General features: G+C 46.8%; 6 protein-coding genes across 6 annotated transcripts; 2 read left to right on the forward strand and 4 right to left on the reverse strand.

Annotated features, from left to right (window-relative positions):
* Positions 1 to 870: 870 nt before the first annotated feature.
* T069G_08834 (uncharacterized protein) lies at positions 871 to 1458 on the forward strand (the record flags this gene model as incomplete). Its single annotated transcript, XM_056176044.1, has 1 exon — positions 871 to 1458. The coding sequence occupies one exon, from the start codon at positions 871 to 873 to the stop codon at positions 1456 to 1458; it is 588 nt and encodes a 195-aa protein (XP_056026993.1).
* A 441-nt stretch (positions 1459 to 1899) lies between these two features.
* On the reverse strand, positions 1900 to 4062 carry T069G_08835 (pro-kumamolisin, activation domain-containing protein; the record flags this gene model as incomplete). The annotated part of the gene is made up of 5 exons (XM_056176045.1): positions 1900 to 2359; positions 2412 to 2701; positions 2769 to 3292; positions 3359 to 3792; positions 3857 to 4062. The coding sequence occupies 5 exons, from the start codon at positions 4060 to 4062 to the stop codon at positions 1900 to 1902; spliced, it is 1914 nt and encodes a 637-aa protein (XP_056026994.1).
* A 2505-nt stretch (positions 4063 to 6567) lies between these two features.
* On the reverse strand, positions 6568 to 7590 carry T069G_08836 (uncharacterized protein; the record flags this gene model as incomplete). The annotated part of the gene is made up of 1 exon (XM_056176046.1): positions 6568 to 7590. One exon carries the CDS (start codon positions 7588 to 7590, stop codon positions 6568 to 6570), a length of 1023 nt encoding a protein of 340 aa, XP_056026995.1.
* Positions 7591 to 8906: 1316 nt separating this feature from the next.
* T069G_08837 (pro-kumamolisin, activation domain-containing protein) lies at positions 8907 to 10929 on the reverse strand (the record flags this gene model as incomplete). Its single annotated transcript, XM_056176047.1, has 4 exons — positions 8907 to 9017; positions 9074 to 9321; positions 9380 to 9605; positions 9664 to 10929. The coding sequence occupies 4 exons, from the start codon at positions 10927 to 10929 to the stop codon at positions 8907 to 8909; spliced, it is 1851 nt and encodes a 616-aa protein (XP_056026996.1).
* Positions 10930 to 13583: 2654 nt separating this feature from the next.
* On the reverse strand, positions 13584 to 14856 carry T069G_08838 (uncharacterized protein; the record flags this gene model as incomplete). Its single annotated transcript, XM_056176048.1, has 6 exons — positions 13584 to 13681; positions 13772 to 14216; positions 14304 to 14405; positions 14458 to 14525; positions 14581 to 14617; positions 14683 to 14856. 6 exons carry the CDS (start codon positions 14854 to 14856, stop codon positions 13584 to 13586), a joined length of 924 nt encoding a protein of 307 aa, XP_056026997.1.
* Positions 14857 to 17419: 2563 nt separating this feature from the next.
* T069G_08839 (major facilitator superfamily domain-containing protein) lies at positions 17420 to 18963 on the forward strand (the record flags this gene model as incomplete). Its single annotated transcript, XM_056176049.1, has 2 exons — positions 17420 to 17692; positions 17749 to 18963. The coding sequence occupies 2 exons, from the start codon at positions 17420 to 17422 to the stop codon at positions 18961 to 18963; spliced, it is 1488 nt and encodes a 495-aa protein (XP_056026998.1).
* Between the last annotated feature and the right edge of the window lie 23 nt (positions 18964 to 18986).

Below are 18986 nucleotides of genomic sequence, written 5' to 3' on the forward strand. Positions count from 1 at the left end.
AATAATCCCGTATCATATCAATATAAATATGTCAAGATACACAAGCCGCCGTTTAGGGGAAATGGGACTGCGGTATAATCTTGAGGTATTAATGATGGTTACTCGGCGAAGATGGACCAACAGCCGCGTCTCCAAAGTCGTCGTCATCTCTATGTAGTAATTATAATATGAGGCCATGCCTAGACTTGGCAGTTGAGTAGTTCAGTCGGTGCCGTGAGAAGCGAGAACGTGGGTATAGGTTTGTGATCGCGTTCCTGCATAGCGAGACGTAACGTTAGGCGGATTCCCTATTTGTGGCACTTGATCGGCAACGATGTGCCGTGATTGATCAGAAAAAAATCTCCTTTGAATCGTGCCCACTGCAAACGCGTTTTTGACCTTCCGTTCAGGCAATGTTATGAAACGCATAGCTATTAATTCACCATCTGAAGGCAGAAGTAATTAAACGGATTCCCACCTAGCGTAGTTTAGCGCTGTAGCAACGTCGACTCCCTGCCTAAAGCGGCAGGACAGCTTTGATAGAGTGCTTATATCAGACGATAGGTAGCTCTAGGACTATGCCTTTTCTGTCACTGCACTGGATTTGAAGGGTCTCAATATGTTTCGGGCTGTTGTCTTACAGCATACTGGTGAGTAGCTAGTGTTCACGTAAACGTTGCTTCGTTGCTTCTGTCAAATTTTCACAAGAGGATTATACTGTAGCAGGCCGTTGTTCCATCTGTATATAAGTAGTGTTTGATCTCGCCTGGAAATGTCCCAATAGCTTTTCTCAACAGCAGTCCTTACCAGGCAAGTCACTCCTTGTGAATATCTTTTCCATTCATTCCTTCATTCATTCCTTAAAGTCTATAAAGACACCCCAAAGTCAAGATGAAGAGCCAAGTTCTTGCTTCGATCGGCCTTTTTGCCGCATCTGCCTTTTCCCAGGCCGTGATTGACAGCGGCACTGGGTTTGGAACCTACTACTATGATATCGAGCAGGTAGAAGCTTGCGGCACCAGCTTTGCCAACCAAAACCTCGGCTTCGTTGAGTGCAACTTTTTCACTGGTCTCTCTTTGGATCAGATCAACAGCAACTACCTCGTTGCTATGAACCACACTCAAATCGCCGGCAACCTGGCTGATTACTGTGGAAAGCGTGTCATCGTCACCGCCAATGGTGTCCAGTCGGATCTCCCACTCTTCATTGGTGACGGATGCCAGCGTTGCGGCACTGGCTCCAAGACCAACACTGTCTGGAACCCCAACGGTGCTCCTGGACTGGACTTCAGCTACTCCGTCCTCAGTGAGCTTAACAGCAACGCATGCTTCGCCGGACACATTGACATCTCTTGGGAGATTGTTGATGAGACCCTTTACGATTTCGACACCAATGCTCCTGGTCAACCTACCGGTCCTGTCAACCAGCGCCGCTCTGTCGACAAGCGATCTGAGCGAGCCACCCGCCGACGTCGCTAGATTATAGGCAAATTATGACACAGGTTCACGTAACCTGACTCTATGATCTTTTTTGTCCTGCATCAATCTTGTATATAAAAGCAAGCTGTACATACAGAAAAAGTATTGTATATATATACAAATGTTGTATATAGTTCTTTGTATCATCTTCAAAGGTCCAATGGCTATAGCTTTCGATTCTTACGATATTATTGAATTGATTACGTATTTTCAGACACTCTTATACTTGCTCTCAAATAAGCGCTTCCATAAATCATGCAATCATTGATACTTTCACTCCACTTTAAATTTGGCACAATACTTGGCTTCGAATGCTTCAGCTATATTTACTGAATTGCTAACTAACAGCTAGAAATAATACAATACACTTCAATCCTCCTTCATTTGCTATTGTATTTGCGCTGATATCGGTGCATTCATTTTACTCTTTTGTATCTCCAATTATGGGAGACCGAGGAAATACTCCAGCAGAGCAGGGTAGTTGGGTGTTCCCAGACCAGTCACTGGGTCCCAACCAGCAACGGCGGAGAAGCCCTTGTTACCGCAAGCACTGGCACCGCTATCGCCGTTGGGGCCACCCTTGGCTTGGTTGCCGACGGTGATGTCGTTGAACATGGCAGGGTTGGCATAAAGTGCAGGGTTGGCGAAACCGATCGGGCTCTTGCCGGCAGTGATACGCTCTTCGTTGATTCGGGTCAAGATGCCAGCGAACAGAGGAGTGGCCATAGAGGTACCGCCTTCAAGGACTTGCTCCTCGTCGTTGACAACAACACCGTTGTCACCAACAGCAGAAACATCGGGGTAACCACGTCCAGCTTTGTTGTAGATTCCGCCAGTGGTGGGGATCACACCAGCTGAGGTGTTGTACGAGGCATAGCCGGGGTCGTGGCTGGCAAAGTAACTGGAACTCTTGTTAGCTTTGAGCTAAAGCGCAATTCATATTTATAACTTACGCAGCGACAGCGCTGGCTTGGTAGCTCGGGGTGGTCCAGATGTTGCTGAAACCGCCGCCAGATGAGAAAGATGTAACAGCAGTCTCCTCGTCGCCAGGCACGCTACCGGATGGAAGAGTTGTAGCACCGACCGAGGTAACATAGGGGCAGCTGGCAGGTTCACCAGGAGTGAAGATGTTGCGCTTTGAGCCGAGACAAGGACCAGAGCGGCGGGCAACACCATCGTCACCACTGGCGAAAACAATGCTGGTGCCCTGAAGACCGAGCTTCATGAACTCATCGCATTGACGCTAAAGACCTAGTTAGCTGACCAAAAATCCTTTTTTTGACGAGTGAATATTACAAGAAGTCGCATACTTGAAGATAATAGGTAGGGTAGTCAGCCTCAGCAGTGCCGTAGGAGAAGGAGATGACATTGGTAGGCTTGAAAGCACCGCACTGCTCATTGCGAGTTGTGCCATCAACAGTAGGGTCATCGCCAGTCTCGCCATCATCAGAAAATGTGCAGTAGCTTCCATCAATGGCGTCGAGGAACGTGTTGAAAATATCATCGTTCTTAACAGAAGACTGGTAGAGGACTGTTGTCTGAGGGTAGATGATGGGAATAGCGATTTCGAAGTCCAAGTCAGATTCTCCACCGGCGTTGATAGGGCTGGTAGGGGCTTTGGCACCATCGATTCCATCAACCTTAGGTCCAGTAGTGGATGGGATGTTCGTAGCAAATGACTTCCAGAATTGAGTAAGATCTTGTTGAGCATAGGTATCTTCAACCTCAAAGACGCCCAGTGCATTGCTAGAAATAGCGGAAGTTCCGGCGGTAATGTTGTACATCGACTTGATGCACTGGGGGGTAATTGCAGAGCCGCAGGTCGATGTCGCCCCTGTATTGAAGCCCTTGTCAGTGTTCCATCTATGTATTCCTTATTTCTAGTCATTGCGTAACTTACGAGGGTTTGCTGCCAAAATTTGCGCAATATGAGCGGGAAGGGGCTTGGAAGCGCGGCGAATAGACTTGTGGCCACGCTTTTCCTTCTTGGCGGATGTCTTCACGGGGGCAAAGACAACACCAGGGGTGATGAAGTCAACGTGCTGAGAGATTTCCTTGGGAAGACTGTACTCGTCTGTACCAATATGGACATTTCTAGCATCGACGTGATCATAAGTGCTGAACGAAGTGTGGAGCAACGACTCGAGCTGCCCAGAAGTCGTTGTGAAGCTCAGCCAGCCTTTGCTCTTGGAGGCAGTGATGGAAGTGGCCGGTACGCCAGACTTAACCAGCCAAGCCTTCACACTGTTGATAGACTCATCGCTAGGAGCGAAAAGATCAACAACTTGGTCAGCCGTGTAGTGGTTGCCGTAGTTGGAAGACTCTGGGTGAGACCTAATCATCATCTATTAGATCGCTTTCCGCTTAGCTGTTATCAAGCATCGCAAGAAGTACGTACACATCAAGAAGATAGTCCATGCCCTTATCCAAGTTGCTTTGCTTCAAGGCGATCCGGACTGGAACCTTGGTGTTGGGATCGACCGCCTCACGCTTGATCCATCGAGCATTGTTGGTGTCTCGCTTTTCGTGAACAACTTGAGAACCAGTTGGCACTGCCATGGCACCAGCCAAGAGGCCGTTGAGGACGATGAGACTGATCTTCATTTTGCTTTGTTCTGTTGTTATTGATCCTTCCTTTTGACTGAGTGCTTGTCAGGCGATGGATGATGCTCTTCTCTGCATCCAAGTGCAGAGGGAGATCGGTTTTTATAGCCATTTGCTGGCAGCATAGTCTTTCGTTGTTCCCATCAACAAGTCCAAAGTTGAGGTCATTGTTCAACTCCTCATGATTAGCCAAGATGTCATGATAACAGAGTTGGAGTGACTCGGATCACCTTCCTCATTCCCAGTCAATGCGCTCCCCGCTTTGTTGTAGTCCATTTCAAAAGTTCTGAGAATTATCAGACCTGCCTTATCCAAAACAACCTTTTGTGGTAAGCTTGACGTGACCATATCTCGGACCAAAGCCGATCCATACTATTGCCGATTGAAGTAATAGTTGTGATGTTTGTTCGGGATCACTTGAGCTCCGATGTGCTAGTTTTCACACGAACTCCTTCCAAATCGGGGATTATTGATACGATGAGCAAACACTAATTGAGCTACTTAGTATTCTTTTTCTTTTATGATTACAGCTAGCTAACTCACAACTAACTAGCGAAATTGTACTATTTCCGCGGCTTCCATCACCAAACTTGAACAGTGTCTTTCCCGTAGTTCATCGTGCTACACGTAGCTGAGCCATGCTTTAAATCTATAGGCCGATTGGCGAGTCTTATCATTAACTCTATAATTAATTGCCTGTCATTTGAACTATGGGTTGATCCTTCTGATCCTATCATTATGCGCACAAATCTGCCTGTTACATCATTGCACTGCTCCATGGTCCTGAGACAAGGGTTTTTAACGGAGGCGAGTATCAGATCGGGAAGGTCTGCGGATAATCGGAAGCCTGCAGTTTTACGCCCACTCCCAGTACTACTACTGCTGCCTTCAACGGCGGATCAAATCTGCCCGCAATTAACCCACGTCGGCACCGGCCGAATGTCATCGGCTTTTGTAGCTGAAAACTAAAAGCATTGTCAATAAAGTTCTGAGTCTTACGGTTAGAGACCTCGCATTGCGGCTAAGTCTGTGTCACTTCCGCTCAATATGCTGGAAATATCTCACAAATGTTTGTCACCATCTGCTTCAAGATGCACTTTATACAACATTGTTTGGATCTGCTTCAACTTAGGTATGGCAGTAAAAATTACAGAGTGATTGGATCTCCACGATCGATCATCCTCAATGCCGGGTGCCAAGAGTCTTGGCCCTTGGCAACAATCGGCTCTTGGAATTTTTACTGATGGCCGTCCAGGATTGGCACAGGGGATCTTTCAGGTCGCCGCAAGCCCTGTTTTCCGCTGAAATCTCCGTTATCATCCCCGCTCGAGTTATCCCAACAAACAAACAAGCAAACAAAGCAGAATGCGGATTGGTATCCATGAATGATCACTAAACGCTGTGCCAGCCCATACTTTCGTGAGCATGTGTGACATAGAGTCAATAAAAAGCATATTCAGATTCTGAATGTTGCTTCTATGGCGTAATTTTATGATGACCGACATTTAAAAGCGTCATATTAAACTACTGTAAGTGGCATGGGTGAGCAAAGGCCCAAGGTCCTGGTACAATTCATCTGGCCCCGAATTATAGTCCATCTCCCCCGCAATGACATGCCACTGTACTTGTCTTTCTGCCGCAACTAGACGAGAATATGTATTGATTACCACATCACGTAATAACCTGAAGCAAAGAGTATGCGCATACGAACCCTTTTATCACATCAAGGGAACTAAGACGTCTAACATCTCCTTCATTCTCGTACGTAATCGTATATACCCTGTCTATCTTGTCCCAATGCTACACTTTGCCATCTCTTCTTAGTCGGCTGGAGGCGCGATGGCACTGTCACAGGAAAAGCGTGTTGCCATTGAACGATATACAAAACCCCGCAGTTCACATGCAGTCCGGCACTTTCGCTCATGTAGGAGGACGGAAAACAAAAGGTCGCTCTGATCTATAATCACCTTCCGCAGTTCGAATGCTCCACGTGGGATTATCCGTCTCAAATGATCGCATTCCCTTGCCACTACGATGAGGAGCAGTGGATAATCTGTCCATGCAAAGTGGAACAACATTATCGCTTTAGAGAAGGTGCCTACTGAAGTCAGACCTAGTGCAAGTTTTTGCGAACACACAGAACTTGACTATAGTAGTATGGGCTTAGATTTGAGAGAACCCCAAATGGCTCTCCTGTCATTGAACTCAACGCCTGAATCTTACTGATCGTGAAATTTAGTACTTGATAAACTTGAACGGATAATCTCCACGTGTACACATGAAACCAATTTGAAGACAACAAATTCCCTGCACTCATGCACCCCATTTTTGGCAATCTGAAACAAAGGAAGAAAAAAGTCAAAGAGAGTGTTAAGAAAAACGAAACAAAAGAAAGCAAGCAAGCAAAAACTTTTCCGGGGCCACCAATCAATATCTTTTAGCCTCCCATCATCCCAATTTTGAGTCCCAATTCGCAGCCTCGCTCGAGGTTGTAGTCATCGCGTGCTAGGTTTTAACAGCCACCCCTTCCTGGAGCGGCTCTGGTATCAAACCTTTGGCGGCCTTCTTCTTCTTCTTCTTCTTCAAACTCAGTCCCCAGAAGTCTTTCCCTTCCAATCTTTCTTCTGCGCCCTTGACTTTTTGATCCAAGCCATTGAGAACATTATCTCCCTTTGGAGACTCTGGCTCACAGGACCCGGACTTGGATACAGGAGTATGTGTCCCATTTCTTGTGAGTTCGTCATCACTCTTGGTCGGGGTGTTGTCATTTTTCCCCGTATCGTTATCATCGTTGACCAAGTCAACGCCGTTCTTGTCTAAAATAGTATCAATTTTGTTTGTATTAATGCCATTCTTATCCGTGTGAATGCCATTCTTGTTTGTGTGGATGCCATTTTTGACAGTGCTGGTATAGCTCTCATCTGTGTTGTTGCTAATTGTCTTCACTTCGATACCATTCTTCATTGAACCTCTGTCAGTATCAAGCTCAATGGTCTCAAGTTCGACCGATTTGAGTGGCTCTATTTTCTCCACTGGGACTGGGTCCTCCTGTGTAAGACCTGCCTGAGATGTTTCAGGTGTTCCATTGGTCAACCTATGAGACGAAACGATATTGTCACGGAGCAGCTCCAATATATTCTTCAAAAGTATGTCGCTGATAGTGGTAGTCTTTGGTTCAAGAGCTGGATCCCACTCTAACAGTTCTTTGGGGTCGGCGAAAAGAATGCTCAGGCGACTTTTGAGATATTGACGTAGCCACGTATCGTCCAGGCTTGGATGAGGATAGGCCTCTTGCACCAGGTCAAATACCAAGGGAATGCGGAATCCACTGCCCAGCCTAGTTATTTCCGCCTGAGCAAGTTCCTCCAGTAGTGGTAATTTGTAATCTCGAGCAACGATATAAACTCGAATGCTTGTTAAAAACTCAGCGATGAGCTTTTCGTTCAGCGAGGAGCCTTTCGGTCTAAGGCACTGATAGGTGTCGGTAAAGAGGTAATGAACGACGACATGAGCCACTTCGTGAGGCATATCAAGATGATAGATGCCATTTTCATCTGGAGATGACAATTTGGGGCTCTTCACAAGTAAATGAGCTGGTACATAAAGCCGACTAGCATCTTGCAATTGCAGCACGGCACTAGGGGCTGCATATGGACTAGGAAATTGTAGAATTAATACGAGTAGCTATATTGGGAATTCGAGTCTGGTACTCACGATACATCTAGTCGTGTACTGTCCATATCGGTATAGATCCCAGATACTGCTTCTGTGATCAACATTGTCATTGCTTAGATGATGGAATACCCGGCAGTTGGCGGTGGTTAGAATGTTTTGGTTAGTTATGCAAGATGTTACATACGTGGAAACATTGAGCCAACCTCTTTATATATCTCAGAGTTGGGCCTTAAGTAAACAATGGGAGCCTGATATTGCAGCCCAAGAGGCTATAAGTACTGCAACTTATGTCTTTCACTGCAATAAGCATCCGTTCAAAAAGCTCCATCTATTTGTTGCGACAACCGATGCCTCAAAGTCTAGATACCTGAAAGTACAGCCGTCGGGCATCTATTTTCTTGATTCGCTATAGGTCGAGGTGATGAATACGACTGAGTTGTTTTTTTTAATATAAAATTTTAATATAAAACTCCAGGTCCAATAAAAAAGCTTTCTGGGCATCTACGAAATTGAGCAAATTGTTACGAGCATTAAAAATTACAAGTATTGTACTTATTTCATCCGCGCAGGAGCCTTTCTACCTTATTACGTCGGAAATCATAGAACATTAAAAAGTTTTGTACAACTGTTACAAGACACATATCTACTTACATGGCAATACATAGTGTACAAGAATGCAAAGACCCGATGTAATATTCTGCAAGGAGTTGGGCTGTTGCCTGACAGACTCGTGGCTGACGGGTTGCCTAACTGCGCTATAATTTAATAGACGTTGGGTTTGCTGCTGCGTCATAATGTAACACAAACGTCAACGATTGGCTTGAGCTGGTATGTAGCAGTGCATGTTGCGCTTTTTTCTGTTCACTCAGCAACATTCTCACATGTTTTCACAAACGCAATTTGCGTGGCGGTAACTTATTATGAACCCCACATGTGCGCTCTGCAGAAACACGGTAGCCTCTCCCTCAGACTCTACAGTACGATTTTTTACAGACATCTACTCCTCTCTAGCATTGGAGACATAAGTGTGTGTATTAATGTCTAGATGTAATTAGAATAGCTGAATGAACAGCTGTTGAAGTCATCTATTTAATCGTGATCCATCGTCGTCATTGTTATCCATTTCAGATGGCAATTCTCGTCTTCAAGCAAAAACTCTGACTCAAAATTTAGATGTATCGAACCAGCTGGAGCAGCTTCTTGAAGTTGGGAACACCGAATCCAGTTGTAGGATCCCATCCCTTGGTCGCGTTCCAGTGTGCTCCTGGGACATTGCCGGCCTATCCAAGCGTTAGTTTTGCTGCTTCATATACTTGAGATGAGGTCTTAGACTTACGCCAGGAAGAGGGGCACCAGTCTGGGTGTTGTTGCCGTTGCAGCCATCAGATTGACCGGCTGTGATATCCGTGAAACCCTGATAAGCATATTGGTAGATCAGTGGGTTCAGGAACCCAAGTGCGGGCTTGCCTTCGCGGAGACGTGCATCGTTCAAGAGAGCAATGATACTAGCCACGATAGGGGAAGCTGCGGAAGTGCCTCCGCTTGGGGTAAGTTGACCACCCTGGAACACGGGGTAACTATGTACTAGGTTAGCATCCTTCAAGTGGCTCACATCAAAACGAGACTTACTCAGGGCTCACACTGTGAGCTGCAACGTCGGGGAAGCCACGTCCAGAGAAATCGACATAAGGGCTGTAGTATTTCTTTGTCTCGGCGCTGATGTGGTTCTTTAGGTAGTTTCCAACGGCTTCCTCCTGGTACCAGGGGCGAGAGAAGTGGTAGCTGAAACCGCCAGATGAACCATCCCAGGCAACTTCTGGGTTGAAGCTCACAGTTCCACCTACGCTAGTGACGTAAGGGCATGTTGCCTGAAGAGAAGATAAATTAGTAGATGCACAAAATCAGGGCTTGTTGGAGAGAACATACCGGGAAGATGGGGTTGAATTGAGGAGTGGTGCTGTTGGTAGCAACGCAAGAGGCACCAACACCCTCGTCACCGGAAGACTCCAGGATGGAGATACCGCGCAGTCCCAGCAATCCAATTTGGTTGCACACTCGAACAGCATAGGCGTGGGGAACTGTCTGCTCCTCGTCGCCGTAGGAGTTGGTGATAACCTGGGGGATCTTGGAGTTGGGCTTTGACAAGAGATACTCGAAGTACTGCAAGTAAGGCTCGTTCTCGTTGGGAGTTCCTGCTGGCTCAACGGGGTCTGGGAAGTACGGTGGGCTTCCAGCAGTGATGAACTCTGTGATGGGCAGAGGGTGTGCGATTGTCAAAATGTTTTGGACATCCAAGTTGGCCTCGCCATCGTCGTCATCAGAAGGAGGCTGGGGCAAATCTGTTCCGCCATTGATCAGAACGACGGAGAAGTTCTGGCTGGCAAATCCAAAGTGCTGCTCAAAGAGCTGAAGATCTGAAAAGCTTGCACTTTGGTTCAAGAAGGAGCCAAATCCGATTCTGCTGCCAGACTTGGCCGATGGAGTGTATCCATCAACATTGTATTCTGTCCTAAGACAGTCTGGTTGGAAGACATTGAACGTCCTTCCTTCATAGACCAGAGTTCCTTGGCAGCTGGAAGGCTCCTGGCGGGCTGCCACACTTCGAGCCACTGAAGCCACGCTTCTCGCTTTCAAAGCTCGCGCGGCGTTGGTGGTGCCAAAGTAAGTCGTGGGCGAGATAAGATCGATATGGTCGACAAGGTTCTGCGGGATCGAGTATTGGAGAGTTCTCACTTTCTTCGCACCAGTAGTGTCACTGTAAGTGTGGAAGTTTGTGCTCAGCATTGAGTTTGCAGTGGAAACATCGGTTTGAAACCAGATGCTGGCGCCTTGCTTGGTGTACTTGGTTACACCGTGAGACTTGAGCCAAGACTCCACGGCTGCGCTGCTAGCATCGCTAGGCGCGAAGATCTCATTAATCTCATCGAGATCGAGATAGTTTCCGTAAGTCTTAGAGTTTGGCGTGGATACTGCTGCGAGCCTCGATTCCAGCTGATCAATGTTTTGCTGCGTAAGAGCGACTTGCAAGGTGATCTGGGACGAAGGGCTAGGGGCCGACGCCGCTGTCCATCCGTGAGGCAGTTTCTCGAGGCTTTCCACAAGGACGGAGGCAGTGGAGGCAGACACCTGCACACTGGCAAGGGAAAGGAGGCTGACCAGCCGCAGAGCTGTCGACGACTTGGACTTAGGCATGATGGGCGCGACAATGGATGACAATGGAGCAAATCACTGCCCTGAGTCGGGGCGGGTTGGGGATTCTTATGGCACTTTCCATAATACTATCATAGCTGAGCCTCGGAAGCTGCTCAATGCCAATTGAGGATAATGCCATTCAAAAGATCCAATGCGATCTCTCCACTTAATGATGCAATGTTGTGATTAACTACTGTTCTTGTGTATGTACACCCGCAACGATCGGATGTTTGCGCTAGGATATATATGCAGGGGTCGGACAAAATATCAGAACTTGGCACGGCTGCAAGATTACGATTACCGTACCCCGCGGTCTTTTCAGAAGTTCTTGGCTATCTAGCCCCTTAATAGGCAGGTCAAAGCAAGCCGCAGCATCGATTGGTCGGAAGCTAGTGGCTCAGGGCCTGTCAGACAGTGCCGTGGTTCCGGGCCGCGAAGCAAAAATGGCAGTACGGAGCAGCACTTTTGAGATAGATCCTGAGGACTCCGGCAGGCGCTGGACAAACTAATGAGATAGCCAATCTTTTACTCCTTGCGCTAATTGTAGAGGCTCTGCAGCTGTATAATGCACTCCGTCTGTTCCCTATGACACGATGAAGTGGCGAATTAAGCGTGCCAGCACTTCTACTTACTCGTAGTGGCCTGGGCTTCTACGTTGATCAAACAGGCGAAAATCTCACCTTCAATGCTGTTTGTGAAACCGTAGGTAGAATTAGCGGTGAAGTACACAGAGTATGGCTATATCTAACCATAAATAGCTGTGAGCTTGAGTATCATTGTCAGCGTAGCTTTGCAAGGATGGCGAGTCAATTTCACCCTATCCACTATCTATCCAGCCGCGATTGAGCTATTCAATTGGAAGAAGACCGAGAGAGATTGGTCGGATCGTACGGAGTACAGCATAATATGCTGTATATACAGTATTTACTCGTATTTGGAACTTCTGGTTGCTCAAAAGGCTAATCTACAACTGGCTTAGCACAGGGACTTTGTTGTGGCCGACGACGGCGATCAAAAGTTCATCCCAAATTGCCACAAGAAGCGCACGAGATGCTGGATAAGGTAAATCTCTTATTAACGACAATCGAAGTGATAAAAAAGTTCCTCTGATACAGGTAGACTGGGTACATTTTTGAAGACTTTGCATTATTAACATCTGCCATTGCCGTTGCTATTTTTGTCGAAACTCCGAGCGCGTTTTCACGCAACTGCCTCTTTCTGTCGCAGCTTTTGGGTTACTTTTTCAACTTCTCATTTTGAGAATTCACGTTCACGCAACCATATGCCATAACAATACTCGCTTTTGAGTCAATTCAACTAGCTCCAATAACATAACTTATAATAATGAAGTTAAACATATGCATCGAAACTATTAGAAGCAGTATGCAATACTCCCGCGCCATATCCCTAGCTACATCTCGCCATTCTGATGTAAGTAGGTAGATCACGGATGCGGTACCCATATCTGTTCGGTTGTGTCAATATGCCTAGTAAGCTTCAATTGGTCTCTTTCATCATTTTGTTTACTCCCAAGTCCAGCAAACCTTCAATAGCATCGGCTCTTCAGTGCCAAAACCTGTGATGTGGTTACCAAAAATATCGGTGAACATTTGTCCGCTTTTCTCTAATCGGCTGTTACCTTCCAAAATTATAAATGATATTTTTGCCGGCATACGGTAAGATATTAGGCCATGGGGTTGCACTTAGCTAGCGCCTCCATTAACCCGCATGGGGCGTATCAAAAAGTTCTTCACGCAGAAGCAAAGAGAGCGTTGCGTCCAGGGCAGATACCAGCGAGCTTTGAGCCATTGACCTTTGCTGCTAAACTAGTATGATGGATATTACCGAAACAGTGCCGGTGATGATGAACAAGTCCATTGACTTCGCAACATAAGATGTTAACAAGGAAGATCAAGTCCAAGCACGACAGTGAAGGATACTATGAAGAATCTTCATGAGCTTCTATAGACCGTTCACAGTACTTGCTTGTAGGTTTGATATGGCACATCTAGACAGCCATGGGAGAACTAAAAAAGTGATAAGTTACAACTCAGGCATAGGACTCAATAGAACAAAGAAAGAGAGAAGTAACTCATCACCACCTCGGTGGGTCAGAAAGGGGGATCAGCACACGGCCAGCCACAAGATCAGCTCTATGTCTCCAGTGGCTAACCACGTGGCTACTATCTATGTACATAAACATAATCAATAGTGCTGTCACATTATATATTAGACATAAATGTAAGTTTAAGTAAGCCTTGTGTGTCGTAATCTCACTTCACGAAAGTTAATTGGTTAGAGTGCCTGCACGTCTCTCCCTCTAAAAAAACAAAAGCTTGCTGCCTTACTTATGCGGTCGAATATGTACTCCAGGGTGCCTACCAGCCAAATATGTCAACATGCATGAATCTAGCAAGAAACATTCTTAATAGCGAGTTTACGAATAGTATCGTGACCATCGATCAGTCAGGTGAGATCCATAGACATGGACAAGATTACCCTAAACTTTTGAGGCCAGCTTTTTAAGTCTTGCCCGCTAAACTTTATTAGACAACCTCAATTTTGGTTACTTCTTTGTGGCGATTTATATGCTTTCATTACAGGCCGATTCATGCATTTCCTCTGCATGCAGTAGCCAACTCCATTCCAGGTATCTATCTCTTCTCTGAGTAGTGAATAGTATACTCCACCGTCTTCTGAATTCCAGCACCATTCTCATTCGACCCAAGGGGTAAGATATTCTCTTCGCTTCCTGTATTTGAGTGACTCCCTCGAAGAGTTGCCATGTGAATAACATCAGGCTCCCTACTTGACTCCGCCCAGTTATCTCCATGCGGCTGACTTCTTCTTGTTCGTTTTGACTGTTCCGCGTAGCCCGAAGACCCGTACCTGTTGGCCGAGCTTTTACTCCTCAGAGCCGGGAAGAGTTTGACAACCAACGGGCGTAGAATTGGCAAGCTTGCACAAATGATAGCCACATTGGGCTCGATGATAGTCCACATCACGTTCGCGATATCATATGTATTGTCGGGAGAAGTAGCGAACACATCAAGTGTTGCGACTCGGAGGCATGAAGTAACCACGACGAAGATGCCAACGGCAAAGACAGCCATTAGAGCGATTTTCTGAGCCCGAGGAACCTCTAGTTGATAGACCAGAGGCATAGGAAGCAACAAGATTATAATATCGGTAGCAATCGAAAAGCCGGCGTTTGCGAACCAGAACGTAGCAAGGTCGATGCAAGTTCCCGGTAGAGTCTTGTTGAATGCTTTGACAACGGGGCTGCACTGGAAAATGGTCGCGATCATCGACGAGATGCAATAGATGACCACACAGGTAAGTACACCCCAGCAAGCCCATCTAATCCATCCAACAATCTTGAATAGACGTAGATACAGCAGCAGAATGGAGCATTTGCTGAGATTAATGGCTGCCTTGTAGGTGACTTGGGACATGTACAGGTACTGATCGCCCTCCTTGTATTAGACAGATATTGAGAACCAACGAATAGCACACATAATAACGTACTTTGAGAGTTTCATATTTATTGTGTGCTTCTATATATACGAAATGGCGGCCCATTCCATAATGGCAAGCTGCAAAATCCATCAGCTTCGTGATGTAGCGGGGATCGCATCATTGTTCACTTACAGGCGACCAGAAATCCGCTAGTCAGAAGTGCAAATATCTGAGTGATAGAAGATATTCAATCGTTAGGATCATATGTGGCTAATCTGGTCCAGGGATATTCACCAAGGCTGCAATGGCAGTCCAATCGTCAGGGCCCATCTTGCCACTCCTCAGTCGGGCCCAGACGCGCAACGCAACGACGATGGGACATATTACCACGAATATGGCAGAAGGGATGTATACTAAACGCGACACATTGTCATTTGGATTGGGAGCCGGTGCATCTGTGACGGCCATGTTGGACTTTGAGCGTCCTATTTCGACTTCAGTATGTAATGAATGATGTGAATTCTCCAAAACACCACAACCAAGCTCCGAAGCTCACAGAGGGCGGCTACCTTCACGCCATTATAATAATAGCTGTTTGATCTTAGGTTGCAATTGTACGAGACCTGTACTCAGCTAAACAGCTTCTGAATGGTCATACGGCAAGGGAGCGTCAACACATGATGCAAGGGCACGGCACTGGGTCCGTCGAGCTTCTTTCGATCAAGCTGAGAGGATCCAATGCTACAGTATCAGTGTCACTATGTCTAGGCCAGTTCACAAACAGTGGGAAGCAAGTGATTGGCGTCATACTCGTATGCAAAGAAGTGGTGTAATGAACAAGAAACAAGTCAGCCGCCGACTCATTTCCACCGTGACTTTCCTGTACGTTGTATCTACCGGCTTAAAATGAGTGGTGTAACGCAGTCATGGATTATCCCGCTCTATCCCGCTCTATCCACACGTACCTGAGGACATCATAGCTATCTCTCTAGACACCAGACCAGGAGACAGGTCGGAGCACGAGTGCCGAGTCAAAATATCATCAGATTCGTACGATTTGCAACAAGGGTGACCCTGCGAATGTTCCGAATACTACTATTTTCATCGGCCCCCAACTCCATCCAAGCGACGACAGCCGAAGAGTTCTTCAAGAAAGGTTCAACATCCACGGCAAATATTTGGATAGTAGCATTTCTTACAGTCCTAGTCTAGCGTGAATAAAAGTTTTGCTTGTTTCATCGTAATTACACTTCCAGATATACATATCATGATCATTGGAGTCATATTTTAGTACACATCGCCACATGTGCGGCGATCTGTTGGTGGCTGGTACCCTGCATTCATGTGAGTGTGCAGGTTGAGGATAGGTACCAAATCTTCTCATCCTGAATCGGCTTCTGTGTTCATCTTTTACATGCTGAAGGCCTTGGTTCCATGTAGCTGGCTACTTCTTGTAATTTTCCTCCTTCTTTCTGTTGAAGCAGATTTATCATGCTATCCTACTGAGTATTCGGTGAGTCTTTGGTGCCTACCTATGTACAGTAGATGCTTAGAATCCAGTTGACTGAAGAATTCATCAGGTACCCATCTACTTATTAGGTAGTAAGAGATGTTTCTGGATGAACAGAGTACCTGTATGTACAAAGGGAGGGATGTGGAAATGCTAGACATCCACCACTTTGTCCAAGACAATCATCTCCGCCCTCCAACCAGGCCCCCTGTCGCATCCACTCTGATGCATGTCTTGTGTTGGTTGTAAGGCTTTTCAAGCAAAAGTACTGCAAGAAAAAGCTCACATCTCCAGTTCATGACTGCCATTGGTCGTAAGTTTTTTTGGTTTCCGAAATGAATTGCAGGGAGAAATTCTTGTATATGTCGCTCAAGCGACCTAAGGCTACCTCCTGCGAAAACCGTTGATCCTTCTGACCAAGAGCGAGATAGCCAGACCAACCAGCCGCTCGGCACTTGAAGCTCACGGCTTGTAGGAATATTGTGGCTTGATCAGTTGCTTTTACTAGTATTTTCCCGCGGGGATCCACCAGTCTACGGTAGTTGGCGATCAGCAAGTGGCTATTTGACAAGTCGCATGAAGATTATGGCAACGAAGGCGAACCAAGTCGAAGGGCGACCGAATCAGCTGCAGGACTGGAACCGGCATAATACAAACTAGGGCTAGTAATCTCTAGCTGCATCTTCATATGCCATACAACCGTACAGTAGTAGTGTTCATCATCTACAGGACTACTTCCACATGCTCAGTCTAGTACCTCGTCCGGCTGGGCAGGGCAAATCAGGCCATAACCCCTTCTTTAAATGGCCACGTTACATAGGCTGTTATATCACTGGTCTACTTTGACTTCTTGGTATAATTCGCTTCGTGTAAAGGTGGATTGCATTCCGCCTAAACCCATATGTTTTTAGCTGCATGGTGCCCTCCATCGTCGCGATGCATCCGTCAAGGGTCGACCCTTGGCCAGGGCTTCCCTCCCGTTGAGAGTGCCGTCACTGGCGCTTTTTTCTCTTTTTTTTTTTCGAACAACCTCATATAACGATTGGGTTAGATGGCATACAAGGGACGGAGAGGCTAAAGCGCACATCATGTGGCATCAAGGCCGAGACTCCTGTCCTACCTGCGGCTGACCCAATGAGTATACTCGATACAGAAGACTCGTATGCAACAGCGCATTGCTACAATAGATTCCTTGTCGCATTGCTTAACGAGGGTTCATCTTTCACTATCCGACTGAACATGCAGCTTGACGGAGCTCTGTCTGGGCCAACTAGCTCATAGCTAATCTCTGTCACCTCTTTGCCCTCTTTTATACGTCCATCCCTCGTGGCAGCCACATTGTTGCCATTCTCGCCACATTGAACGTCACACAGCGACACTATCCGGGGACCTGTATAGGTCTTAGCTCTGCCTTTTTACCGAATTTCCTCTTCCTTTTTGTCCTTGATCTGTGAAAAGCCTCTTTACCTTCGCGTGGCTTGTCATTTCCATCAATCATCGGGATATCGGAACGGCCTCATCATGTCGGCGGTCGAGGAAAAGCAACCCGTCGAGACGGGCGAGCAAGTGGCTCCAAAGTCGCACCAGGAAAGCAGTTCTGACTTCTCAGACGGCCCAATTGATCCCAAGGCCGAGAGCAGGCTAGTTGCAAAGCTCGACTTCATCATATTTCCTACTTTCTTCGTGATTTATATGATGTCGTTTTTGGATCGCATCAATATTAGCAATGCGCGTATTCAAGGAATGGTTGCAGACCTTGATCTCACGGGAAATCGGTTCAATGTCGCGCTTTTTGTAAGTCTTCAACGAATGAATCCATGCCATCATCATACAGAACTAACGTTGTACAGACTTATTACATCTCCTACATCCTGTTGGAGGTTCCGTCCAATATGGTCATCAAGAGGTTTCGCCCTTCCTTGTACCTTTCCACCTTGATGTTTTGCTGGGGCATCATCAACATGTGTATGGGATTTGTTCATTCATATAGTGCTCTTATTGGTCTGCGATTCCTCCTTGGGATTTTCGAGGCCGGCGTCCTGCCCGGCATCATATACGTCACGTCAATGTATTACAAGCGACACGAGTATCAAAAGCGCATGTCCTTCTTCTTCTGCAGTACCGTTGTCGCCGGTGCATTTGGAGGGCTTTTGGCCTACGCCATCGCCAAGCTTGGCGGTCATCACGGCTTTGCTGCTTGGCGCTGGATCTTCATCATCGAGGGCGCCATAACTTCTACTCTCGCCATCATTGCCGCGTTTCTTATCATTGACTGGCCAGAGCAGACCAAATATCTCAACGCAGAAGAGAAAGAGCTGCTCCGTCGCCGCCTTGCCGCTGATGTCGACGAATCGTGCCGCATGGATGTCCTCAACAAGACTTCGTTCAAGATGATCATGTCGGACTACAAGATCTGGCTTGGAGCCCTGGTATACATGGGTGTCGGCGTTCCTGGTCTATCTGGAACATTCTTCCTTCCCACTATCCTCCTCGAGTTCAACTGGAAAGCTCAGGAGGCGCAAGTCCGCACAATCCCTGTTTATGTGGTTGCAGGTGGTACGATGCTCATCTGTGCCTGGGCTTCTGACAAACTCAGACACCGCTTTAGCTTCTTCGTTGCCGGAACTAGCTTGGTGACCATTGGCTACGGAATGCTTCTTGCACAAGAAGGAAAGTCTCGAGACTACAAGTTTGGTGCGGTGTTCTTGGTGTTTGGCGGTGCCTACATGGTTACGCCCATGGCACTTGCATGGCTGCAAAATAACCTCTCGGGCCACTGGAAGCGCGCATTCGGATCTTCAATCCAAGTCACAATAGGCAATATCGCTGGCATCATTGGAAGCAACATTTACCTTGTCAACGAAGCTCCCACCTATGTCACTGGTTACAGTGTTTCGCTTGCCATGATGTGGCTGGGAATGATCTGTGCCACTATCCTGGCTGTGCTCATGTGGAGAGAAAATAAGAAGCGCGATGCTGGTGAGCGGGATGACAGGCTGAACCTTCCAGAGGATGTGAAGAACAACCTGGGCGATGCGTATCCCACATTTCGATTTACTCTCTAAGAAGCTACTTTCTTCTGGCGGAT

This window comes from Trichoderma breve, chromosome 5 (genome assembly GCF_028502605.1).
Source record: "Trichoderma breve strain T069 chromosome 5, whole genome shotgun sequence".
Taxonomy (NCBI): domain Eukaryota; kingdom Fungi; phylum Ascomycota; class Sordariomycetes; order Hypocreales; family Hypocreaceae; genus Trichoderma; species Trichoderma breve.